At 34.1% G+C, this 26,185-nt stretch overlaps 2 protein-coding genes across 4 annotated transcripts in view; one reads left to right on the forward strand and one right to left on the reverse strand.

Moving 5' to 3' along the window:
- Positions 1 to 760: 760 nt before the first annotated feature.
- Positions 761 to 16,117, forward strand: teq (Tequila). 2 transcript variants are annotated; one of them, XM_012378227.2, is made up of 28 exons: positions 761 to 1,423; positions 3,666 to 4,178; positions 4,281 to 4,598; positions 4,774 to 4,945; positions 5,018 to 5,284; positions 5,558 to 6,772; positions 7,464 to 7,613; positions 7,774 to 7,953; positions 8,340 to 8,702; positions 9,134 to 9,225; positions 9,309 to 9,457; positions 9,828 to 9,941; positions 10,156 to 10,500; positions 10,706 to 10,920; positions 11,193 to 11,305; positions 11,383 to 11,524; positions 11,716 to 11,816; positions 12,084 to 12,259; positions 12,449 to 12,735; positions 13,091 to 13,298; positions 13,456 to 13,639; positions 13,701 to 13,913; positions 14,151 to 14,279; positions 14,564 to 14,725; positions 14,894 to 15,043; positions 15,123 to 15,354; positions 15,427 to 15,606; positions 15,803 to 16,117. In XM_012378227.2, the coding sequence occupies exons 1-28, from the start codon at positions 1,295 to 1,297 to the stop codon at positions 15,937 to 15,939; spliced, it is 6,636 nt and encodes a 2,211-aa protein (XP_012233650.2). In that variant the 5' UTR covers positions 761 to 1,294; the 3' UTR covers positions 15,940 to 16,117. The 2 variants fall into 2 exon arrangements, with proteins under 2 accessions (XP_012233650.2, XP_012233651.2); XM_012378228.2 differs by lacking the exons at positions 7,464 to 7,613; positions 7,774 to 7,953; positions 8,340 to 8,702.
- An 80-nt stretch (positions 16,118 to 16,197) lies between these two features.
- The window catches only part of LOC105678704 (uncharacterized), a 281,517-nt gene continuing 271,529 nt past the window's right edge, over positions 16,198 to 26,185 (reverse strand). The window contains exons 11-15 of one of the 2 annotated variants that reach the window (XM_012378233.2): positions 22,711 to 22,913; positions 22,203 to 22,354; positions 22,040 to 22,112; positions 21,510 to 21,566; positions 16,198 to 21,443 (exon numbers count right to left, since the gene is read on the reverse strand). In XM_012378233.2, coding sequence (XP_012233656.2) covers positions 21,545 to 21,566; positions 22,040 to 22,112; positions 22,203 to 22,354; positions 22,711 to 22,913 — 450 coding nt within the window. In that variant the 3' untranslated portion in view covers positions 16,198 to 21,443; positions 21,510 to 21,544. Of the gene's footprint in view, positions 21,567 to 22,039; positions 22,113 to 22,202; positions 22,355 to 22,710; positions 22,914 to 26,185 lie in introns of both variants that reach the window. The other variant, XM_067349520.1, reaches the window with a different exon arrangement.

Here is a 26,185-nt window from a genome sequence, read left to right on the forward strand (position 1 = left end):
TAAGCTATTGAAAGATCACACAATTAAATTTATAATGTATTTAGTTTTGCTTTACTCGCGGCTTTTGATTTTAGGATTTGATTTATTAACATAAAAAATATAAAAAATCAGTTTCACTAACCGGTCAATTTTCACTTTAATAACAGATTAATTGATGCTTTGCCTGATTCTAATTCTAAGTTCAAGGAAATGGCAAAGAATCAGTTAAACTAATCTTGAGTTCCATTGACTTACTAGATTGCCATCGGAAAGATCCGTCGCTCAATTCTGCCATAAACGCGTATAAAAACCTACATGTCAGAGCGACATAATGTTTAAAAATGTATCATACGCCTGAATGTGTTTTGCTTAAAAAATAGGTTAATATTAAATGAGTAAAATAAAATTAATAAAATAAATTAGTAAAGAAAATTAATAAAATAGTGAATAACATAATGAACCAAGTAATCATTCAAAACATTCCGCTTAAAATTAATTAAATACAGTAAAATCGAATAAATTTAATGCAAAATTAGTTTTTTTACGTTACGCATTATCATTTTACAGACCATTACTTATGTACTATTTTTGCACAGGACGGCAAGTCTTACACGGTATCAGCGTATCCGGATGACTGCAAAAAGTACGTGATGTGTAGCGAAGGCCGGTGCAAGCTGGAGACTTGCGAGCCCACTTACGTTTTCGACCCGGCCACTTCCACCTGCACCCACCGACGCGGATCTGTCAGCTGCGGCTTCCAGCTCTCGCGAAAATCGCGACGCTAAGATCGCCGATGTGTTGTAACTGTCTTCTCCCCTCCGTGACAAAGTTCCGAAGGTGTTCAATAAAATACTCTGTATGAAACAACAATTCCATCCATTTGTCATCCCGTGTTGTTTGTGTCTGCGTTCCTTGTGTCGGTCCTTTTATAAAGCCGCCTTGCGATAATCATTAACGAATAAAAGTTTGCTCGTGCATTGTCAATTGGCAAATAGGTCTGTTTGCAGTCGCTTGTTCATTGCGTCAACTCGCACGCATACAGGCGCTTTTTTTTCGCTTTATGCGTGTGTGCGCGAGCTTATTAAGCCGAGAATTCTCTCCTTCTCTCTCCGCTGTGTTATCTGTGTTCTCCCATTTTCCCTCGCTGCTGCACGTTCGGCGTACCACATAAGACGAACCTCGACCTCTTCGGCAGATAACCCTCTGATTTCCCTGAACCGAAGTACTTGTTGTCTCTCTATCTGCTTCGGTCTGTTGATATACACTTCTATGAAATGCGGCGCTGGTTGACCGTTGGATACGATGCCACGATTTCATGTGGAACCGAGAATCAGTACAGTACGATGCTCGGTATATTGTGGAAGCATCGAAAATGACGATGTGTTTTAATCGTTTCCTCTGCGTCGCGCTCTACCTCATCTATATTGCCGTTTTTTCTTCCGCGGTACGTGGTGGGGTTATTTGCTTACGAATGATTTTGAGTGGTACATGTAGCGATTTAACGATAATTATTTTCAACACACTGATTTCAATATAATATACTAGATCGCTAATTGATATAAGGCCTGTGAGATGCGAAACGCGTAATCCAAAGAGAAAATTGTGATCATATATTAAGTAGATGAAAAATTATTTGGAGAGTGTCGAGAATCTTCTATGTGTCATACGTGCAAGTACGATAAAATGACGAAGTTTTTTTTTAATGTGTTAAGTGGAAAACATTAAGAAATATAATTGTTGTTCGCGCAATCTTTTCGATTTATCAGTTTTAGAAATATTGTTACATTAAAATACAGCATAGTATGTGCTCGATTTGCCTACGTCGTTTGGCGATAGAATCAATGGCTTCACATAAGATATAATTGTTAGCTGTCTAGTGTACGAGTCTCGGTTGAAATTTGCTTGAATATAAATTAGATTGAGAATAAATTGGAGGAAGTAAAATTTGTGTCGTGAAAAATGTCAATGTTTCATTGCTTATGACGTTTATTTACGCTGCTATTAATTAATAATATTTATGGAATTTGTAGTGCAAATTTAGTGTAAAATTTTTAGCTTTATTATCAAGATAAATTGCAAATAATCACCCTTGAACTGATAACTTTTGATTTTGAAACACTAAAAGATACTCGATTTCTTTATCGATGCAATAATATAAGATACTGATGAGTTAAAAACATTACACTTCATTATATTCTTATTTGCGTGGTATTTATCGTGCGTTACATAACGACATATGTTTGAAACGTAATGTAAATTCACAACCAAGTGTGTCACAACCAATTAGGCTGCAGAAATGCGTAATTTATTGAATGAAGATTGTTGATCACGTGTCGTTAACATATTCTTTCTTAACTTGAACTTATTTCATATCATGGTGCAATAATATTGATATATTTGTCTAATATATTTTTATATTTTTCTGAATTCACATTTATTTTTCTATGATATAAAACATCGTATTTCTCACACGCGCTGTAGTACTCTTATATGCATTATACAATTAATATAAATATGCATATTAGGTCACACTATCATTTTTTTCGTCACTTAGATATGTCGTAAGAGGTTGTTTCGAGTAATTATCTGCAACCTCAACCTCCCCTACAACATATCTAAGTGGTGAATAAATCGATGAGGTGTAACATGCATATTTACTCAATAATTTTATTACAATTATGTGTTTTTAAACAATATAGTTTAAATATCTATAATTATCTAAAATAATTATTAATTAAAATTAATAAAATATAAGGCTCAACTGATTACAAAAATTATTTAAAATTAATAGGAGCGTAAAGAGCCACAATGCTAGTTCTTCGTGCGAAGTTTAAAATATATTTGTTAAATTGTTTACAAAAAATCAAACGTTTTGACCTGCCATCAGGCCTTCTTCAGTGTACATTAATAATAATACAAATAAAACGGAAAATTCGCTCGCAAATTTCAACATAATGTGAAAGATGTGGAAGACGTTAATATCATCCTTTCATCCGATTGTAGTTCGGTAGAAAATAAGTTATTATTGAAAAAAATTCATGTTGAAGCGCCAGTCCACGTAGAGAGGACAAGGTGGAAAAATAGAAAACAATGGTCTTTACATTTTGCAAGTCAAGATCTTAGTGGTCACTTTATTTGTATTATTATTAATGTACACTGAAGAAGGCCTGATGGCAGGTCGAAACGTTTGATTTTTTGTAAACAATTTAACGAATATATTTTAAACTTTGCACGAAGAACTAGCATTGTGGCTCTTTACGCTCCTATTAATTTTAAATTATTAATTAGACTGCTAGATTTTATCAGAAATTTTAAATTAACTATTTTTTTCTTACATAAAGTACATAATGTAATCTAAAATAAACGACTTGGTCTTTGTATGTTTTGGGACGATAAAGATAATGTTGAAAATATAGGCGTGACAATTTAAATCACATGTGATTTAATTTAATTACATTTAATTACTCATGAATCATTAAGATTTTATTTATTTATTTGTATTTGTCATTGATTGCGCCAAGTGCAAAAAAAATTTATTAGTCGCAAATATGTATTGCTTATACATATATAAAACAAATATGCAAATGTAATGAATTCTACATGAATTTTGATTTCACTATCAATTTTGATATAAAAATTAAGACATAATTTTTTCTATTTTAATTATCGCATTTTAATTATCACAGATCTATGATCCAAGCTTGACAACTACGAAACCACCGGAGCGTCGTGAATCGGTGCTTCCTTGGCATTCGTTTGATAAAGAGAACAAATCACGCATTCAGATAGAATCTCGTTCTCCAAAATGGCAATCACGGGATAATATTTCGCCCAAACCTAGTACAAAGAGTTGGAGTCCTTGGTGGAAGGCTCCTGACAGCGAAATCGAACAAAGAAAGCAGGTTGACATTCAGGATAATATTCCTGAGCAAGTTCCCGAGCAAGTGTCTGAACAAATTTCTGAGCAGAAACGTAACTTTGATAAATCGGATCAACAAAAAGAAAATGTGAAATCTTTTGGACATGGAGAATCCGATAAAAAATACGGGCACTTCAAGGATGATTCAAAATACGGAAATCGGCCTCAAAACGAAATTGATTTTGCGTATAAGCAACCGCCGAGAAGTGACGGTGCGAAAGATACGTATGTGGAATTTGAGAACGAGAATTTGTATGAAGGCATAGCCACTGATAGCACGGTAATATTTTTTTAAAAACATTTAGTCGAATTTTTTTATGAGTGAAAATGCCATCCATGTATATTCAGTTTTTGCATTTATCGGATTTATTCTTTTATGCAGAAACCACGAAAGGAAAAAATACTTTTTTCACGAAAACCGCAGCAGAAAGTGGCTCGATACGATTCTCGACTCGGTGTTCAATGTCCGGATCACAATTCCACCGGGCAATTTGTTTATCCGCCTGATTGCAAGTTTTTCGTCAATTGCTGGAAAGGCCGCGCGCTTGTCCAACCGTGTTCTCCAGGCACTCATTTTAATCCTGATACTTTAGAGTGCGATTTTCCGCACAAAGTGAAATGCTACGAGAGTGAATTCATCGATTTTAGGGAGCCATTAAACTCTGAATCTCAAGTTGATCGAAAGTCGGAGAAGTTGCAAGTACGTATTTCTTTATAATACATTATTATATTATTATTATAAATCAAAATTAATATTACTTTTCGAATCTTTTATATAATATTCTATATGGCTCAAATAGTGCTCATATCTTTTTCGATATTTTTTATCTTGATATAAATATATTTGGTTTTATTAATTGTCTAATAATTGACAGGAACCAAAATGTCCGCCTTATTTGACGGGTTTGTTGCCACATCATGGAGATTGCACAAAATTTTTGCAATGTGCGCACGGTGCAACCTACATTATGAATTGCGGTCCTGGAACAGTTTTCAATACAGCTAATGGTGTGTGCGATTGGCCATATAATGTAAAGGGCTGCGAAGGTAACAATAATTTCTTGAAAAAATAATTTATTAAAATAATGAACACATGTACATAATTCTATTTTATTACAGATACTTTTAAATCTCATGAAGATGACAAAGTACCGTTTACGCCTCCATTTGCGGATTTTGAACATGACAAATCGAGATACACCGAAATAAAGAAGATTAGTTGTCCTACGGATTTCACTGGATTATTGCCTCATCCGGAAACGTGTAAAAAATTTCTTCAATGTACAAACGGTGGTACTTTTGTGATGGATTGTGGTCCTGGAACAGCCTTCAATCCTCTTACGACGGTTTGCGATTGGCCTTACAATGTGCCCAGTTGTAAAACAGGTAATTGTATTCAGTAATAACGCAAATTGTTAATGAACACACTGTTTTTTTCGAAACAATTCACAGTAGTACCCTTTTCAATAAAAATAAAATATATAACGCGTTCGAAAATACTGTACGGATGTATCTTAACACAATTTGTAAATAATCACAATTAGATTAAGTTAAAAAAGTTAAAAAAGTATTTTTATAAATTTTTTTTAGCAAGCTATTATTGAAACTGGTAATTTCTGGAATATTCTGAAGATAATTGCAATAATTGTTTTATTGCAGATAAATCCGATGATAGAGCGCATGGAACGGGGAGTAAGACGTGGTCACCATCTACTGGACGTACCGCACCATGGTCAAACTCGGGTCGATATAATCACACAACTGGTGGTCACGTCTCTTGGCCGGGATACAGTGCGACAACACATAGGCCAACATGGAGACCATTCACGACGACCTCGAGTCCACACTGGACACCAACATGGACAACTGCGAGGCCGTCTTATGATCGTCCTGGGCATGCTTATCACGGAGAAAGCCGATACAAAGATCATGGACCGTACACTTGGCAACCAAGCAGTGGAAATGTGGGTCGTCCTTCCGATAGCAAATATGATCAAAGTCCAGATAGGCAATGGACAGAAAGTCAAGGGACTGTTCAAGATCCACACGGAGGTCATCCCGATTATCCAGGAAAATCATGGCCGTATGAACATAAAAGTCAAGATCACCATCACGGATATCATCCTCCTGGTTACCATCATCCTCCCGGTTACCATCATCCTCCCGGTTACTATCATCCTCCCGGTTACTATCATCCTCCCGGTTATCATCATCCTCCCGGTTATCATCACCCTCCCGGTTCCTATCATCCTCCCGGTACTTATCATCAGTATCCTTACGATTACGGATCCGCACCCTCAGCAAATCCTAATTGGGACTCAGGTAGCCGTACGAGTGATCGAGGATACGATCAACAATACCACGAGGGACACAATCCGACGGGTGACGGTTCTCAATGGCGTCCCGATTACAATTATCCTCATAATATTCGCCCGCATTTCGACGACACTACGGTGGACGAAACAGAACAGAAGCAATTGCAACCACATTTCCCTCCCGGAAGATACGATAAAAAAGATAACGTTCAGTTTCCCGATAGACAGAATAAAACAAAGTTTGGCGTCGACAGAAATCTGCCAGCAAATACCGGTTATGATTTCACGCCGAATAGACAAGATTATGGTAGGATGAATCCTGGATTTCATCCCAGCTTCAATCGTACTGCTCCACCCACTGGAAATGTTTTCCTAAATAGTGATAATAAATTTGGGGATTGGAATGAGACCAAAGATGGATCGCCACAACATAGACCACCTCCACCTTGGATAGGACAAGAAAATACTGCTTGGAATCATCCGGACAGATCTGGTTTCAAGCCGAGTACACGATATGATCCGCAAGATCGACGACCAACACAGACGAAATGGGATGAAGGTAAATACAAATTAATATCAGAATAATTTGCTTATTATTTTATAAATTACTGATAAATTTTTATATATTTTTATATATTATAGAATTATATATTTTTATATATTTTAGAATTATATATTATATATAAAGATATTTTTTCGTTATTGTGATGATTACATAAACATTATTTATTTATTATTAATAAGATTAAAAGAATTTATTATAATAAAAAATATATATTAATAATAAAATTTATAGTAATTAAAGTGCTTACAAAATTTTTTGGCAGCTATTTACACACCGCATGACTTAACTTTGCGATAAGTTATGCACAAAGCTTATTGTACAGCACAATATGATAATATTTAACAAATAATACACGATGCATGCACGTGAATAATGGTGCTTTTTAATGCTTGCGTGCAATTTAATCATATACATATATGGAAATTATGTTGCATGTTGTATTTCACAAATTTAATGGTGGAAAACTCAAAATATATTAAGAATAGTAAATATAAATATACTCTAATTAGAATATGTAATTCAAACACACATAATAAGAAAAATATTCATACACGTTACAAATCAACATTAAATAAATTAATATAAATTAATTTTGAATACAAAACATGAATGTCTTTGTATTTTTCAATTCCGAGATAAAATTTATCAAATTACTTAACATGAGTGAAAGCTTAATGTTTCGTAGATACAATCGATTCGGACGATAAACTGCATCGATGGCATTCCGAAAGTAATATTTATCAAGAAACGACTGATAGAGAGGCAGATACAAAAATAGCACAGTGGGCGTCAAGGACTAATGTCTTTCTAAACTCGAGGGGTCAAGTAGATTTAGGTTCGTAGGCAAATTTATAGTCTTTAGTTTCTTAATTCCAGTAAATATATTTTAAATTATATCCATTAATTATTTGCAATAATATGTAAATTATTACTCAAATGATTGGTACATTTTTTTCATAGTGTTTTATAATAAGAGATTATGTAATTTGTCGCAGAAACTAAGAATACGACTCAATATCCGAAAGTAAACCAATATCCAGATGGAATATATGTCAATGTAAATGGTATAAAAGGCCATTTCATTACGAAAGAAATTGAGAATAATCAAGGACATTCGAAGATCCATCAACCGTATGATGCTCAGAAATCCCGCAACTGGAATAATATTCTTAATAGTATGTCTTAATTTTTATTTTATTTATGTTTTAATTTTTATTTTTTGCTCTCTTTAATTATTTATATAGGGTTACTAGTTTAGCAATCAATTAGTTTTAATTTGTTATTAAGCTTGATTTGAAATTTTCTTGACATTGCGTAATGTTTGTCGAAACTTCAGTTATCTGAATAGAAGCAGGTAGTTATCTATTATTAATATAATGAGCACTGGCGGCTATTACATGTCAGTTGTTTACTAGAAGCTTGTATTATCATTCTATTGATCGTTCAAACTATTGTAATTTCGCCGCTAGCAATACTAGTATGCTACACTCGAATACTTGGATTTGGTAATTTGCATCCAAACATTTGGTTGGCCGAGCAAATGTTTCTTCTTCATTAATAGGCACTGATTATCAACCACTCATCATAACGACAACTCCGGTGACAATAACAACAGGAGTGTTTCTAAATAAATTACCTGAAGTGGCAAGAAAAGAAAGAGAGTTTATGGACACTACGAGCCCAAAGGAGTCGCATAATTTTTCTGACGAGGAAATAAGTGAAACAAATTCGGAATCTCGAGATATCGAACCCGAGATAAATGATTATGATGTAGATGTGTTGGATGATAAAAATACGTGGAAGCCCAGGTTGGTTTTTGAAAATAAGACTGTGACTACGACAACTCCATCGGTTATTATGAGAATCGGTCCGAAAAATGTCGACGTTGAACTTTTTAACATTGAAGAGGCACCGTTTAAGGAAGGTAAATTGAGGATTTAATTTAATAGCTATATATATATTTTTTTTTTCATTTATGCAACAAATGCTCGTGGAAAATAATTTGGTAAGATACGCTTTAATCGCTTTTTTAAATGGCTTTTTTCACAATTGATTTCTTGTGTATTGTCTCGCCGCAAAGCATTGTGCAATGCATGCCGTAACATGAAAATATTTTCTTTTATAGACGAAGCTTTTATGATGGATTTAATAGAATATTATCGTTATTTTGCCGCAAAAATCACATTTTGATTATTTTTAAAAATAAATTCTTTTGATAATTATTCAATCAAGTTTTTGTGTAATTTTAATTTTGTGGAAGTATTGATATGTAGAAAATACATATGTATATTTTCTAGTGTTTTTTAAAAAAATAACAATTAAAATAAATAAACAATTTGTTTTACTTTTTTATAGAGGAACCTCCGTTCCCAGTTTATTATGTGCATCCGGTGCAATCACTAAATGGTTTAAGAAAGTCCGATCGATTTACACCTCTATCCGGCCAGGTAAGAGGATCGCGAAATGAAGAGACAAAATTTAATATTAATCATAATGAAATACTATTCTATCATTTTATTTATATTAATAGACAATTCGCTTGAGAGGTGGTTCTGCCGCTAATGATGGTTATGTTGAGGTGCAAGGTACAATGCCTGGTTGGGGCATAGTATGCGATTCTAGAAACAGTTGGACACTAAAGGAAGCTCATATTTTATGTAGACAACTCGGTTATATTAGGTATGTTAAATAAAAAATTATTGCATTTTAAAAGTTGATTTAAATTTAAAAAAAATAAATTTATATGCAAATTCTAATGTATAGTTATACACATACGTATTTATTTAATGACATTAATTTACCATGTTTTTATACATGATTTTCTTACCTTGATATATTGCGTCTTTTCTGATCATTTTAATTGTTATCAATAGATTGCTTGCCTTATTTGATATTATGTGTAAAAGAATTTGTTTCAAAGAATATTTTCCATTTCGATACACTTGTCCATTATAAATTTCATTTTATCACGCATCTTGGATTGCAATAAAGTAATAAAACTGAGAAAGCAGGATATGATATACTTTACGAATTTTTTTGTTCATTGCAGAGGCGCTGAAATGGCTTGGCAAGGTAGAAACAACAATCGCGATGGAGTGCCAACTTGGATCGCTGCAAACAGTGTAACATGCTTCGGCAACGAGACTAGATTCCAATCGTGCAAGTAAGATGCGCACTGTCAAAAATTTAAGAGCATTTCTTTCATTGAACAAAGATGATCAAATAATAAAAATCTAAATAACAATAGCAAAGTATTTATGATTATGTTTTCTTATTTTTTATTTTTTAAGTTTATGACTATCTTTTGTCTGCAATTTTTTCCGCAAAATTGTAATAAAATTTTTATGTTAATAATAAGATGTTGTATGATAATTTAGATTCACGCATAATCAAGAGTGTCGCGTGGATAGAGATGCAATCGGTGTGCGATGCGCTCCCAATCGTATAGCACATTGTCGCAAGGATGAAATATCGCATGATGGACAATGTTACCACTTAGCTGGTCCCGATAGCGGACTCAATCATGGGGAAGCATTGGAGTACTGCACACGAAGGAATGCACGGGTCGTTGACATCACTAGCCAGGCGGAAAACAACTTTGTGTCGGAGTGGCTATTGCAATCGCATCCGGAAGTTAGCTCCATCATGACTTCCGGCTTTGGTTTCACCACCATGAATCACACCTTGTGGCTCTGGGATGATTCCACCCGAGCAAAATTCAAGTAAAATATGTTAAGAATTTAATTTCACTTTATTAGATATTTCCTGAATTTCAATATTGCAAATAATAATTTTCTTAACTTGCGTTTTTCATATTTTACTTACAACTTTTTTGGGTACAGAATTTATTTGTGCTTGTAAAAAGTTAATTAATTTAAAAGCCACTTCTTTGTGACGTTAAATTTTGTGTTAAATGTTTTTTATTAGATTTACAAAGTGGTGGCCTGGATGGAAGAATGATATGAAACCATTGCCGTGGGTAGGCTCTCGTCCTCATTGTATCGTAATGAAACGGAAATTTCCATGCCACGAACGACCTGACACGATATGTAATACAGATTATTTCTTCTGGGATACTGAAGACTGCGCAACTGACTCGAAAGGACATTTCTTTATTTGCGAGAGACCTTATGATGACATCGGTATTATTAAAAAAATATTATCGTACAATTAAAATGTTTATATTGTAACATGTGTTTATATTGTAAATTGGAAGAAATTAATCGTTTTATATATAAAATATTTTCCTTTGATTATACCAGAATCGTGACCATATTAATGTCTATTGATTTTTTAAATTTAATTATAAAAATTGAAATTTGTAATATAAAATGATATAATGTTTCATAATAAATAGCAGCAAATATATTGGATGCAGGAAGACAATTCTCATCTTATTTATATGTTTGTTTAGGTTGTGTTTACGGGAAAGGAAATCAATACAGCGGTAAAGCCAATGTAACAGTATCAGGAAATGAATGTCTCCCGTGGGCCGATGACAGAATCGCACATCAATTACGCGTGAATGTAGGTTTGATGTTATAAATTAAAAATATGTATGTAGTTTATTGAATTAAAGAGCAATCTAATTTTTACTATCATAGGTTATTAACAAAGAAATTCAAGAGAAATTGAAAATGCATAACTACTGCAGAAATCCTAATCCGGGAAAAGAATCGAGACCATGGTGCTTTACAGGATCTGGAAAACGTGAATATTGCGACATTCCTGCTTGTGGACATATCGGTATTTAAAATATTGATTATTAAGTTTTTTTCAGTTGAAATAAAAAAAATAGTAGCTTTTTGGGGGAAAAAAAAAAAAAAAAAAAAAATTGTAGCAGTATGATAGCAAACTGCTAAAAAATGTAAACAAGTAGTGGTATGTGGATATAGTATAAAATATAGTATAAAAATAAAAAAAAATTATTTTTTTAGATCCAAAACGCTCTTTGCTGTCTGGTCAATGCAAACCTAAACATTTCGAATGTATACCTGGAGAATGTATTCCATCTCCATGGGTTTGCGATGGAGAAGAGGTGAGATACATGCGATTTTATACAAAAATATTTATTCAATGTGTGCATAGCAAAAATAGCACCATTCATGTTTCTTTTATTTCTTGAAAGAGTATGTAGAAAAAGATAATTTAGCAAATGCCTGTTGTGTGTGGATTTAAAAATTGATTTTAACTAAAAAGGTTTTATTAAAATTGGAAAAAATCTTTCTCAAATTGCTGTAATTACGTATTTTCGTATGAAAATTGATGACACAATTATTACATCGTTTTATATAATGCGATTTAGGATTGCACAAATGGTGCTGACGAAAGGACTTGCATTATGGATCTCAGTCTCTTTGCAAAATCCGCGAAGCATAAACTTGACGGCTACGATGTGGAAAAATGGTTGAACACGCCGTTGAAAACATGTGCTCTGAGATGCAAAGAAGCTGATTTTACTTGTCGCTCGTTTAATCACAAGTTCGTCTAAATATTCTTTTTAATCATTAAATGCAAATAATGAGAGAAAGTGTTATATTAAAATAATAGATATATAATTAACATGTTTGTTTTTAAATATATTTTAGTAAAAAATATTTAATATAAATGTACAAAGTTATTAATATATTTATAAGAATATATAATTCTAATTCACACATTCTGTTTTAGATCGGATGGTAATGTCTGTTTGTTAAGCAGCAGCAACATCGGCTTGACTGGCGCACTTAAGTCTGACAAGCAATTCGATTATTACGAATTGAGGGAGAGAAGCATAAACTGCGACGGCATGTATGTTTGCGACAATCACAAGTGCATAAATGAAACACAAGTCTGCGACGGCAAAAACGATTGCAATGATCGCAGCGACGAGAGCATCTGCACGACTGAAAATCTTGATTACGATATCCGTTTGGCTGGTGCCAATAATAGCTACGAAGGTAGAATCGAAGTCAAAAGTGAGTATATTTAATCCCAGAATACATAACAAATTACAAATATGTAAAATAATTTCAATTTTTATTATAATATAATTAAATTTTACTTGACAATACTTTTTTAATCTCATATTCTATATTGTGCTACACACAGTTTTCATAAATCAATTTTTCCTGAAATTTGTTAAATCCTTCTTTTATGAATATATTTATAAGAACATATATAAATAACATGAAATAGATGACAAACAAATCTATATGCATTTTTCACGCAAATAAATCGCAAGGGAAGGATGGAATTAATATTTTAGAAGCCAGATAGATTCTCTCTCTCTGTGGCTCTTCACTTCCTAAATTTAGTCAATTTGTCGAGCAGTTCTAGGACATTGGGGGCAGGTATGCGACGATGGCTTTGGCATGATCAATGCTGACGTCATTTGCAAAGAGCTCGGTTTCGATCTTGGAGCTTTGGAAGTTAGACCGGGAGGATTTTATGGAAATCTCGATCCACCTACGAGATTTATGGTGGATCAGTTGAAGTGTCGCGGAGACGAGTCGACACTACGAGAATGCGATTTTAACGGGTAGATTTTGCATATTTTTATATCTTATTTATCATAATGTTTTATCGTTTCTCTATTGATATCGACGATTAATCGGATCAATATAAATTACTTTTTAGAGAAGATAGTTTTATTAGAATTGAACTGAATTAAACTGTGTTTATATTCTCGTTCTTAGATGGGGAGTTCATAACTGTCAGCCGGAAGAAGCTGTCGGTGTCGCGTGTAAGACCGCGGTCAATACCTGTCAGGAAGGTTATTGGAAATGCGATAATAGTCCAACTTGCATACAGACTCCGTTCATTTGTGACGAAGTGGTTGATTGTCCAGACCAATCTGACGAAAGTCCGGAACATTGCGACGTAAGTTCAGCAAAAGACGAAAACAGATTTGTAGATGTTTATACGACTTTATCGATTTTAGGCGCCGTTTGAATTGCGCTTGGTGAATGGCAGCAGCCCTATGCAAGGCAGGGTGGAAGTACGTCATCACGGTGTGTGGGGTACTGTGTGTGATGATGATTTCACAAATACCACAGCAACGGTTATTTGTAGATCATTGGGCTACGGTGGTATCGCAATCGCCAAGAAAGATGGATACTTTGGGCCTGGCGAAGGACTAATATGGCTCGACGAGGTTATTGCTATTATAAATTTTACTTTCAACTTTTCGTTGATTTCAGACACGAAAATTTGTTATTTCAAATATTTTTATTAAAAGACTTTAACTTTTATACTTAAAAATTTTTTCTATTATATTTATATTTATTTAACATGTGTTTTGACGATGTCTTCATTATTTAGTTGTCTTTAATTAAATATTTTATTGTGTGTTTAATGCTGGAAATAAATCTAACTTATTTTTGCAAAATAGGTCTTCTGTCATGGAAACGAATCGCAATTATATCGATGCGAACATAATCACTGGGGTCAGCATAACTGCGATCATAACGAGGATGCAGGTGTCATTTGTTCAGCTGGAGATGTGAATAATGATGGCAAGGTAAATAAAAATAGGTTTTCAACAGTTATTTTAATATAATTTTCGAGATTGAAAATTGTATTTTTATCAGAATTCTTTTTAAATAGATAATCAATATTAAATTAAAAATATCTATCAGAGAAATATACCGTCATTGTATATAACATTTACCTCTTTAAAAATATATCGATAACTTTCTGTAAATTTGTAATATAAATGCAGTATTTATAATAATTTTCAAATAAACGATATTTTATATAACTTGTTCATTTATTTCATCCTTAACTTTCCTTTTTATTGAGCAGCCATACTGGATGAACAGTTCGGAACTTCCAAAACAAAATATCGACGAGCTTCTCCCATCACATTGTGGCAAACGTGCCAAAGATTTTAACGACGATGAAGAGTTGATATTTCAAAAAGTGGTGCATGGATCCGTAGCGCCAAAGGGCACCTATCCGTGGCAGGTGAATTACTTCCATAAAATAAATTTCATATTTTATAGTGACCAATAAATTATCTTGTCATTTTACATTTAATATTAAATCGAATATTGCATTAAACGCAAGAGTGAAATTTGGGATTAAAATAAAGTTATTATCTTAAATGATACGCGATTGTTGAATAAATTTTAGGCCAGCATTCGGGTCAGAGGACATAGCCGATCGAATCACTGGTGCGGCGCAGTCATCGTATCGCCTTTACATGTGTTGACAGCGGCGCATTGTTTGGAAGGTTACAACAAAGGCACTTATTTCGTTCGTGCCGGAGATTATAACACAGATGTAAAGAAATTATGATTCCAAATGTATATTAGTTAAGCGTAGAATATTTTCTATCGCGCGTTTAACATCATTATTATAGATAGACGAGGGAACGGAAGCAGAGGCCAATATCGAGGATTACTATATACACGACGAATTCCGCAAAGGCCACAGGATGAACAACGACATCGCTCTGGTTCTACTTAAGGGTCACGGTATCCCGCTTGGCAAGGATATCATGCCAATTTGCTTGCCATCCGAGAATACTGAATATTCGCCCGGACTCAATTGCACGATCAGCGGATTCGGCAGTATCGAGATGGGAAAGACAAGTAAGTAAGATGCCGGAGAAGATTATTCTAAGCTGACTTGTAGAATGTATTAAACCGTTGTTTCTCTTGCAGTGCAATCGAAGGATTTACGATACGGCTGGGTGCCTCTGCTGGACCAGTCAATATGCCGAGCTAGTTATGTTTACGGCGAAGGCGCTATAAGCGAGGGAATGATGTGTGCCGGTTACCTTGACGAAGGTGTCGATACATGTGACGGCGATTCCGGCGGTCCTCTGGCGTGTTATCACAATGGTAATATTAAAATATTTAATTATAATGAAAGATATCGTGAAAGAAAAAGTGACAAAGTTCGCAAAAAATCTTTATATTGAAAAGTAATACTTAATCCTTTAAAATTTTTCACGCGGGAATCCGAGATTGAAATATTTTGAAAGGATAACACATTGATATCTCCAATGATGGCACAGTTAACATTCACACCTTTTAGGAGCTTTTACTTTATATGGCATAACCAGTTGGGGACAGCATTGCGGTAAGGCGAACAAACCTGGAGTTTATGTCCGTGTAGCGCATTATCGCCGATGGATCGATCAGAAGATTATAGAATCATTAGCAGGTAGATAAAAGATTTATTGGAATTATAAAATTCTCGAATGTTTAATATAGTTCAATGTACGCTAGTTATTGTAGATTCTTAAAAAATATTTTTTAAACTGTAGTACGTATCGATTCCACTTGTACCGGGCAATCATTACGTATGACAATTTTATCATCCACCTGTAAATATAATAATAATTAGATACTTGTCATATATATTTATTGCTTTTATCCTTTTGTTGCTGTGTCATGCACGAAAGGCGCATAGTAACCAGTCGGAGGTAATTCTGTTAATTTGCAGTTTATTTCGTAAGACATTTTCGTTTCTACAATAATTGTAATTGCTGCTTTTGTGTTACATGATTGAGCCTATTTTATGTACAATAGTCCCAACATATCTGACCCGATTCAATCCAAGGTGATAACTCAGTGGATGGCGTTTATACAAATTGAATAAAAAATGTATGCAATCGCGGAAGAAACGATGCGTTTGCAACATAAACTTACATAGCTGAATTACAATATTATATTGCTGTATAGATTTAGGCTGATCGGACAAAAGCTAATAGTTCCCCATTGTTCGCTTATTAAGTCACTTTTTAAAAGCATAAAGACATTAAAACAATGAAAACTACTGCAATCAATAGCACGTATAAAACATTGATCAATATAAAGTTTGAATAGATTTTTTCATAGATTTTAATATAAAGATTATACTTGAAGTCATAATCGTATGTTTCTTGTAAAAATCTAAAGATTTGCAAAAAAATATATATCTCAAACAATTGTACGAATATTTTTCTATTCTTTACGAAATTAATTCGTACATATTTGTCAATATTTTGTAATTTGAAATTTATTTCGGCCGCGAATAACCCAAAGATCATGATTTCCTTTGAAACAATCCTCATAAAACCGAAAGTTAAACTCTTGCTCTTTCGAGCGTTCATTATATTGACTTTTGTTATATTTACGGATACTTGCGAACAAAAAGAAACTTACAAATCACACAGAGTACATATGATTAAAGTTTTCTATTGGCAAGAAATTAGTGATCTCGAATGACAATGTTGTAAACGAGATTTGACGCCAGAATACGCTTAATATAAGATTTTTTAGTGCATATGCAAAAGAAAGTGATTAAAAATTATTAAATACATCGATTGTACTTGCTATAAAATGACAAACAAAGAGTTCATAGAATTCTACAAAGAAGATATCCTATCTACGTCACATGGTGCGCAATTATAATCTTATGTCACTTAAGGGAATGTCGATCAAGAATACGCTTAGCATGGAAATTAATATTAAATCTAATTTAAATGCGCTTAATTTAGGCATAAAGTGGCCCGAATCTGTGTCGCTGAAAAATATATGTTATATTGATATATGTGGAAGAGATGTAATAATAAACTCTTAAAATATATAATATGTATACGTAAAAATATATAGAAATACATACATAATAAATATATGTATAGCTGTTCCAAAATATTACAATAGCTTCTTTAGAACATTTATACATTAAGCAGAAAAATATTTATAAATATTCCACTAAAATAATTTACTAAAATAAAGATTTAAAAGGAAAATCCGTCCTTTTAATGACACAAATTCGGGTCAAACTAACGATCTAATGACTAGATGTTAAGCAAGAATTACCGTCGTCTTCCAATTAATCGCTCGAGGATGAACGTACGTACATACTTTAAAGTGGCATTAGGCAATCTCGGATTGACCGATCTGCGATTACAGTCGCTGATACTAGTCGTAGATTAGTGACGCGAGACGGACCTGTTTCCGCTTTCGCCGCGTCTTCTAAATTCGATTGCGACCTATACTTTAAATCTAAATAACGTATATAGATACGTATATAATTATATATACACACACGACTTTCTTTTTATGTACAGAATTATATTAATTATAGAACGTTACTAATGTCGTCGAACGAGAGGAGAAAAGAGGCGATAAGGGATTGTTGAGGGTCGAAACAGTGATAGTGATGCGGGGGGAAGGATCAGTATCCGGAAAATGTTTTGCTCGATTATGGGAACGGCTTTGCATCGATGTATCATACCTTCATAACGGCATTTTCGTTTCGGAAAACTTATCGTATTGAGTCTGTTACAAAAATCGTACAAAATAGCACGGTAGAAAATCCATCGAGGATATATGATGCTGCGCGAGGAGTGCAAAATGAACAGGGATGATTCGATGAAATGTATTAACAGAGATCGAGCAGAGGAGGTCGAGAGGATAGAGAGAAAGATTCATGAATACGAATGATGATCGTGCGATCGTGAGATAACGCTATGAAGATTGACAATGTAACACGCGCCCCGCTTAAGACGATACAGCATAATTAGCCTTATGTTAGTCACTGATTTACGATAACGTGCATGTTTAATCGTCGGTTTTGTCACTACTTATGGAAAATTGCCACGAGCTCGAGACGCAACCAGATCTCGTTCGAATATCCGCGAATGGATTAATGGATGATTGTGATCGAGTTAATATAAAACTGGACGAAGATCGTTATCAAATATTTATAAAATGGCAAGTAAAAATTGACGGATCATATCGAGCACTTGTAAATCTGTAAAAATGTTAAAAAAGACGTTGTTTACAACAACCAGTTTCGGCGCATGCTCATATATTTTTTTTCATTTAGCTATATTATTATTATTATTATTATTAATACATTATCTATATAAAGTTTTAAAAACATTTTATAATTAAGAAACGTACGTATGCTTGCGCAGGATATTCAATAATAAAAATGACTCGTCAATTATTATTTCATAATAAATATGATTTATGTAAAAGGTAATAAGGACATTGATTGCCGAAAAGCATACAGGAAAAATTGATAATTGCACTTTAATAACGCGTCCTACGTGGATCAATGATTATTAACGATTTATCTTAATGGTATATTTTTTCGAATATTCTTTACGATGACCTGATTCGCGCAGAGCTCGCGTAATTTGTCGTTTCGATAAATTATACTTTCTTTGTTACGCGATCTTTCTATACACTTCGTGCTAAATGCATTTCGTATCTGCTTGTCACTTGTTACTTCACACATGCCGAGAGAAAAACGCAATTAAAATACGAATCATATATGTATGTTGATCGAAATGTGAGAAGGGAGGAAAATCGAGATTGCATTTCTAACTCATCGAGAACACATGAAAAATGCAACGAAACGTAGGTGTTCTCGTCAACGAGAGGAAATCGTAACCGACTATTTCTGGCAATCACGATCGATCGTTTCGTTGACCGCGGGAAGAAATGAGAACGGATATGGAATTCTTATTAAGAATCAAATGGGAATGAGTTAAATATATAAAAGGACAGAACTGGAAGAGATTTTACCTTGCAACACATTATCGTGTCGAAGAATCGTAAAATGTTATTGCGTACGACGTAACATCGTCATTTCTTCGATTTGTGTATGTGCAGCCCTTTCGGTTAAACCAGATCGCGATCTGGAACGCGTTTCGCGATTCGCATGCAATTTTTCTCTCAGGCCGCGAAGTCGTGATCCAGTGAGCGACATTCGAAACAGTTCGTTTTGTTTCCCTTCTTCAATCGTGCCATCGCAATTTCCCGGTATTTTGTCGTGCCATGGGCAAAATTTACATACCCAGGAGAAACGAACTCTTGGTCCCTATAACTGTTCGGAAACACATATGTCTTCTTTTCGAATATATCCGGGCAAGTATTTATCTAACAATAAATACGAAAGAAATGGATATTTTATCTGATATATATTGTAGCAACAGATTTGTATTCTCAATTTCTATGAAGCCATCGATTTTACGGGAGAAATATATTTATCTCGCGGAAAATAGTGACGCACGCGTTAAAAATACGTCTTTGATAGAGTCCGATATTTCATAATAATTTATAAATTTCATTCATAATAATTTGTAAATTTTGCGTTTAATACATGAGCTGCTCAGAAGCCAAATTGACTAACTCCATCAAACAACGTTTCCGCTATGTTCGATCGAAGGCACGGCATACTACATTTACGCTTATTAATCATGTTAATCGACAAAGAATCCAATTTGTTCCGAAGAAAAGACTATTTTACCAATTATTGACAATAATTACGCTCTTTTTATGAAAGTCAAATGTGCTTCTAAACATTCGTGAATATATTTTTTGCTAAATTTATCACGACTAATTTCTCATTTGTTAATTAAATCGTATTGATAAATATTGATAGAAAACGTAGATAATATGCATTTATATAAACGCAAAAATTTATATATTGTAATATATTATATATGTGTATATAATATATATATATATAAGAATAATTTTCAGCCACACGGCTACACACATATTCAAGCGTATTATTTAAATCTTTTAAAGATTTATTCGCAACCAAATTTTACGAAAAAGCATGTATACGAGATTATCACAACCGAATGTACCTCGATCGCTAATGCCGTGCATGAAATCGCATTTACGCAGTTTTTTTATTCACGATTTACATTTACGTGCGTCACAGAAGAAACAAAACAGGCGACTATTATGTGTGTCGCATCAATGTGAATCAAATGCGAATTCCCGGCCGAGCCGTATCGTTTCGCGCGAGATTTTCGGTTTCTCCATCTTCCTCGCCTCGATTGACCGTTCTCTCGCGATTATCTTCTCATCCTCTTAAGTACGTGCATGACGATTCTTACGACCTACTTTCCGAACTTATCGCGCGCGCTTACTCTACAGGAACGACCCTACTTCTCACACCTAAGAGTCTGTTTAGCGTATATCAAAAGGGCTATGTACAAAAGGTTGAACGCGCCGATGGCGTTCTCTTTCGAGCGGATCCAAAAATCTCCGGATCTCGCATTCGAAACTGTTTGGAAATATAAAGAGGGCCGCGGTTTGGGTCACGTTCGAGAGAAAAGCTACCAACGGGTCGAAGGCTTAGGAACTATACTTACGGCTACGCGACATTGTCAGCGAATTTCATCCTCGAGGCGTGTTTAGCTCGATATTCGCACCATAACTGTAAAGATTCTTGGCTACTGGGCTGATTAAAGATTTAGACTCGGTTCAGAAATATTGATCAAAATTGATTGATCTGTACAATCTCATTCATTAACCGTTTGCATTCTAATATTGATTACTATTCGGGTACAATCAATCGGTTAGAATTTAGTTGTAAATTTTAAATAAATTTCATAACATTGCATTGCATAAATAACGTTTCTGCGCGCGGAAATAAAACGGAAATTGAGAGAATATTTAATATTTTCAATATTTGGCAGAAAACCAATCAGAGTATGGCAAATCGGAAAAGACACGATGAAAAAGTTAATGATGACTGTACAGATCGATTAGGTAAATGTTTTTGACAAGTCGTCATTAAAAATTATTTTTGATATCGCATAAATTCGCAAGATAAAAAAAAGCTAAACTTACGTAAGTCGCCGTAGGTAATATTTTCTGTTGTTGCTCTTCCACCCACTCTTCATCTTTTCTCCTCATATTTTTCGCGGATAAACTAACTACGATTACGAATATATTAATATTTATAAATGTATCTTCATATATGTATATATCTATATCAATACCGTTCCCATTCGGCGTATATCGGCATAGCTTGCTTTCACTGAGCATTCATCTCGGACCTGTTAACATATAATTGGAAAAAAATCTTTCTCCTTTGCTCCATACGATCGGCGTGAATTACTTTTCGAAACTGTTTTGCAATGAAATATGTACACTAAGTATAACAGTTATGTAATTTCTGCACAACTTATTTACCCGCGCAACAATGACGTCATAAATAATGCATAAAATTAACATATTGCAAAATTGAATAGGCAATAAACCATCATTGCAATATATCTCGTCGAGATTATAGATTGGATTACATTGTCACGAATGTACTTGATACAGATATGTTAATATTGATATCATTCAGCGATCCAATCAAATTTTATTATGTTATATTACAGCGATAATTTCACTTTACTGACATTAATTATAAGAAAATTTTACTGTATCGTAATTTATCGTTTTTTTTAGTACTTACAAAGAAACGATAACATATTTACGTTTAAAAAAATACCGTATTTCTATAATGCGTCGTGATACTCACTTTAAAGCTTTATAACGTTCTTTCTCCGGATTGTTGTCAGGCGGCTCGCATTCGAAAGATGCTAGCGCAAGTGCTGTAGCAAAAAGAAAGGACAAACATTCGTAGAATCAAACAATTTCACGTTTCCGTATTTTCACAACGGAATAAAATAGATATTGCTTACTGTTCTCCGTCAGCACGGGGCTTGCCTGGAGAAAGGCAATGACGCGCGGATTCTTCTCGAATGGACAGGCAACTTGTTTCCACGCGATGAATTCGGTTACCTGCTTCGCTAGCTGCCAGAACTTCTCGAAGTTGATGTGACCGTTTGGCAGTCTGAAATGCATAACTGAACTTGAGCAGCCGGGATTAATTAGCTGCGCGAAAGCTCTTAGCGGCGCATTGTGTCTGACACGCTGCGAATCGATAATCTCGATTTCTGTATTGACGTCCAAGTTGTGTCGATGTCTGTTTATGAGATGCACACACATAACAGATGTACAACTATTCAGATATATCTTCTCCGATCAGTTATTAAAAAATTATGACGCGCATTATTTTAATAATAATATTGATTTCTAAATTAAATGTGAAATGCAATATGCGTCGGGTGCGATATCCGTAATTTGCATCACATTGTAAAAAATGTATGAATGGTTCGTCGATACATTTTATGAGGGGATATTACTCACTTGTTGCTGCAACCCTCGTTGAGGAAGTAAAGGTCCTTAACGAGAAGGCTGAAGAAGGGCACTACGATTCGCTGGCGTTCATCTGTAGCGCCAGCGCTACGCCACATTGCGGCTTTCAATGTGCTGCGATAACTGCTGAAATTGCTGCTCGGGTCCATCTGATGCTCCAGTATCGAGAATTTAGCAGATTGTACTTTTGACCACTGAAAGCCGTAAAAACATAGCCATTTTATAGTTCAGGTCGATTGATACAAGCTGAGGTTTCGTTTAAATTAAGAGAAGTGATTCTCGCGAAAGAATAAAGCGTAAAAGATGGAGCGCTGCTATTGGAATGATCCGAGGCGTATCGCGTCGGTTTCTTGATGATGCCTGTGGTGGGGCAGCTATCTTTCTGTCTTTTGTTTGGATTTACGCAAGCATTCACACGAAAAAATACTGCGCGAAAGGTTAGGATACTGCAACCGCAGTGGTCCGAGCGCGTCATTTTCTTACTTATAAACGCCAATAGTGGCGCAGAAGGAAGATCTTGCTTAGATTCTTGCGACGATTCACGCGAAAGGATATTGCGCGAAGGTGGGGCGCTGCAACCGGAGCGTTCCGAAACGCTTCATTTGTTGACGACGCTTACGATGCTTATAGTGGGGCGGAAGACAGACTTTTGTTTAGATTCACGCAACGATTCACGTGAAAGAATACTGCGCGAAAGGTGGGGCACTGCAACCGCAGTGGTCCGAGCGCGTCATTTTCTTACTTGCAAACGCGAATAGTGGGGCAGAAGGAAGATCTTGTTTAGATTCTTGCGACGATTCACGCGAAAGGACGATTGCGCGAAGGTGGGGCACTGCAACCAGAGTGGTCCGAGCGCGTCATTTTCTTAACGTCACTAAAAAGTAGTGGGATAAAAGGAGGTCTTGCTTAAATTAAGAAAGCATAGTGGGATTCGAGTAGATTCGAGAGAAAGAAAGAGCTACGCTATTTTCTTAACAATGCCAAGTAGAATAAATGGGAGATCTTATTAAGATAAAACGCGATGGTTCACGTGTGCATAATAATGTTCCGACAAGCGCGTGTACAAGTACGTTTTTTTTTCATCCTTTTTAAAAAAGTATTATTACCTTGTTGTACATATGAAATATTATCATATTTTTAATCTATAATAATCCACGTTATTTTAATGGAAGATAATGTTGAAAATATTCATGACTCACGTTTAATTAATTAATTTTATAACCTATTAACGATTAAAATTTATTATTTATTAATTAATATATTCCTAATGACCGATATTCATAACATTAATATGTAATCGGACATAATGCGCAACACGTAAAAATTGAAAGGAATATTTTATAATGATGTATACAATATAAAATATAGAAAATATATATAGTATAATTATTAGAATATATTTTGCACTGTTATGCCGTCGCACTGAAAAGGTTTATGTTATTTGTTTATCCATAATTTAAATAAGCTTTATCTGTGAAATTTTATTCCGATTCAGTCCCGCATCCAGTTTGATTTGATGCATAGAACAGACTTTATTTACTTAAGAATAATAATTGTAAAATTGATAATAATATTTGTCTCTGATTTAAAAATGCAAATTTTATATACAATTCTTTATTTTGTGAAATTTTGTTTTATTTATCGAGACTTTGACTTTTAATCCTGTTTTGCATGCACCTAATCTTCAGAGTATTCCTTTTGTTTGTCGTGGGAGTCATTTTTCTTGGCTCAACTCGATTCGACTTCACCGGAAACACTCGTCTAGAGCAAAAACAGTAGCAATCGGACTGCTGCCAGATCCGGTAAATTGAAACTGGATGCGACGGAACGGATGTCGGAATACGATCGTATAAAAGGAACGGAATCTACTTTTCAGGAGAAGACTAACGATAAAAATGTGATAGCAACGATACGCAAAGGATGCAAGTAATCAAGAATTTTCTTTAGAAAAAAATAAAATTTTTTCAAGAGCTAGTGAGAAGCCTGCAAAATTCAGTTCGTCAGTATATCGTAAAGAGAAAGGTAAAATAATATCAACAGGCATAATTTTTTACAAACGTAACAAAGTCTATTATATATTCTCTTTCTTTTCTGTTGCGATCAGTTTTCAAGCATTTTTTTTTCTCTTATCTGTATAGTTATTTTTTCTCCGACTCTATGAAGGTTGCAATTTATTTCCATATCTACTTTGCTCAGTGAAAGAATTTCATCGGCCGGGTAAGATTATGAAAGTAAGTTGTCCTTCGGTAGAAACGACAACGCGGGATGGAAACGAAATAGTTGTGAACAAATGTAATTAGCTTTTTGAAAAGCGAAAAGTCTTTCGTTTTAGAAGACGAAGATATCCTTTGCAGATTATTTGCCTAGTAAATTAAGCTCCACTGCTTCAGTATCATATCCTTTATGATGTTTCTGGCATTAAAGCCGCATATTCGGTGCACGAAGATGAGTCACGATATAACATCGATTTTCAACGAAACCTACTTAAGTATATTCAAAGGTCGCGAAATGTCTACAAGAAGAAAGGGAACAGAAGGGGAAAGGTTGAATTTAAACACACAAAAGTAGGATATTTGAATAAAAAGAAATATTCTGTTCAATATTATTGCTATTTTTCAAGTAAAAATTTTTGAAAAATATGAGACTATCAAAAGGTTTCTATTATTGTGTGCGTATGCGCAGGATATTATACTTTTCAAATATATAATATATCTTTTATACTCTTACAGTTTTGCGGTAAAAATCAAATTCTGGCATAGCCTCTATTATTTTTTCAAAAAAATATTCACAGTAAAAATTGTTCTAAATTTAAATAAAATATATAATTGACAATAAATAAATATTATTACTTTGTTTTAAATATTTTTCTGTAACATTAACAGCAAATATAAATAACAAAAAAAAATTTATAACAAAATTAAATATTACAAAGATATATTATTAGCGTGTTGAATAAAAAATGATTGTTAAAAAATTGTACTAAAGTTTCAAGATTTAACTTTCCTGAACGTGATATAGTTTTCACCAAACATGTATTGAATTGTTTTATAAAAAATAATTTGATCTTTTTTTTTTTAATTTAATACTGCTCACACTGACGAACAAGTGTAATTTATATTGAATGCAAATCATCGATTATTCCGCGCGTATGAAAAGATTAGTTAACTGCAGGCGATCTCTAATTGCCGCAAATATATCACACGCTGCTTTCGCCAATGTTACGGGAATAAAGCTCCAGTCGCGCGTTAGCATAAAAGTAGTGAGGACATTAAACTTTCATTAACAAAAATTACCGAGCAAATTTTCTGCTTTACTGACATATTCGTTGATGCTTTCAGCAATTATTTTCGCGCGCGTTTTATATAAATTAATAAACTGGGTCGGTCAAATGAATGCTGTTTATAACACAGAGCGATCCACATTAAGTAGAAAAAAGAGAAGGAGAGAAGGAGAGAAGGAGAGAAAT

Source organism: Linepithema humile, chromosome 2 (assembly GCF_040581485.1).
Source record: "Linepithema humile isolate Giens D197 chromosome 2, Lhum_UNIL_v1.0, whole genome shotgun sequence".
Classification (NCBI taxonomy): Eukaryota; Metazoa; Arthropoda; class Insecta; order Hymenoptera; family Formicidae; genus Linepithema; species Linepithema humile.

What these genes read in the sequence shown, in the direction of transcription:
- teq (XM_012378227.2), top strand. Translation starts at nt 1,295, where the DNA reads ATGTGGAACCGAGAATCAGTACAGTACGATGCTCGGTATATTGTGGAA. An exon ending in GAAAGTCGGAGAAGTTGCAA is followed by an intron (nt 4,599 to 4,773) that starts GTACGTATTTCT and finishes AATAATTGACAG; the next exon opens with GAACCAAAATGTCCGCCTTA. An exon ending in AAAGTCCGGAACATTGCGAC is followed by an intron (nt 13,640 to 13,700) that starts GTAAGTTCAGCA and finishes TATCGATTTTAG; the next exon opens with GCGCCGTTTGAATTGCGCTT.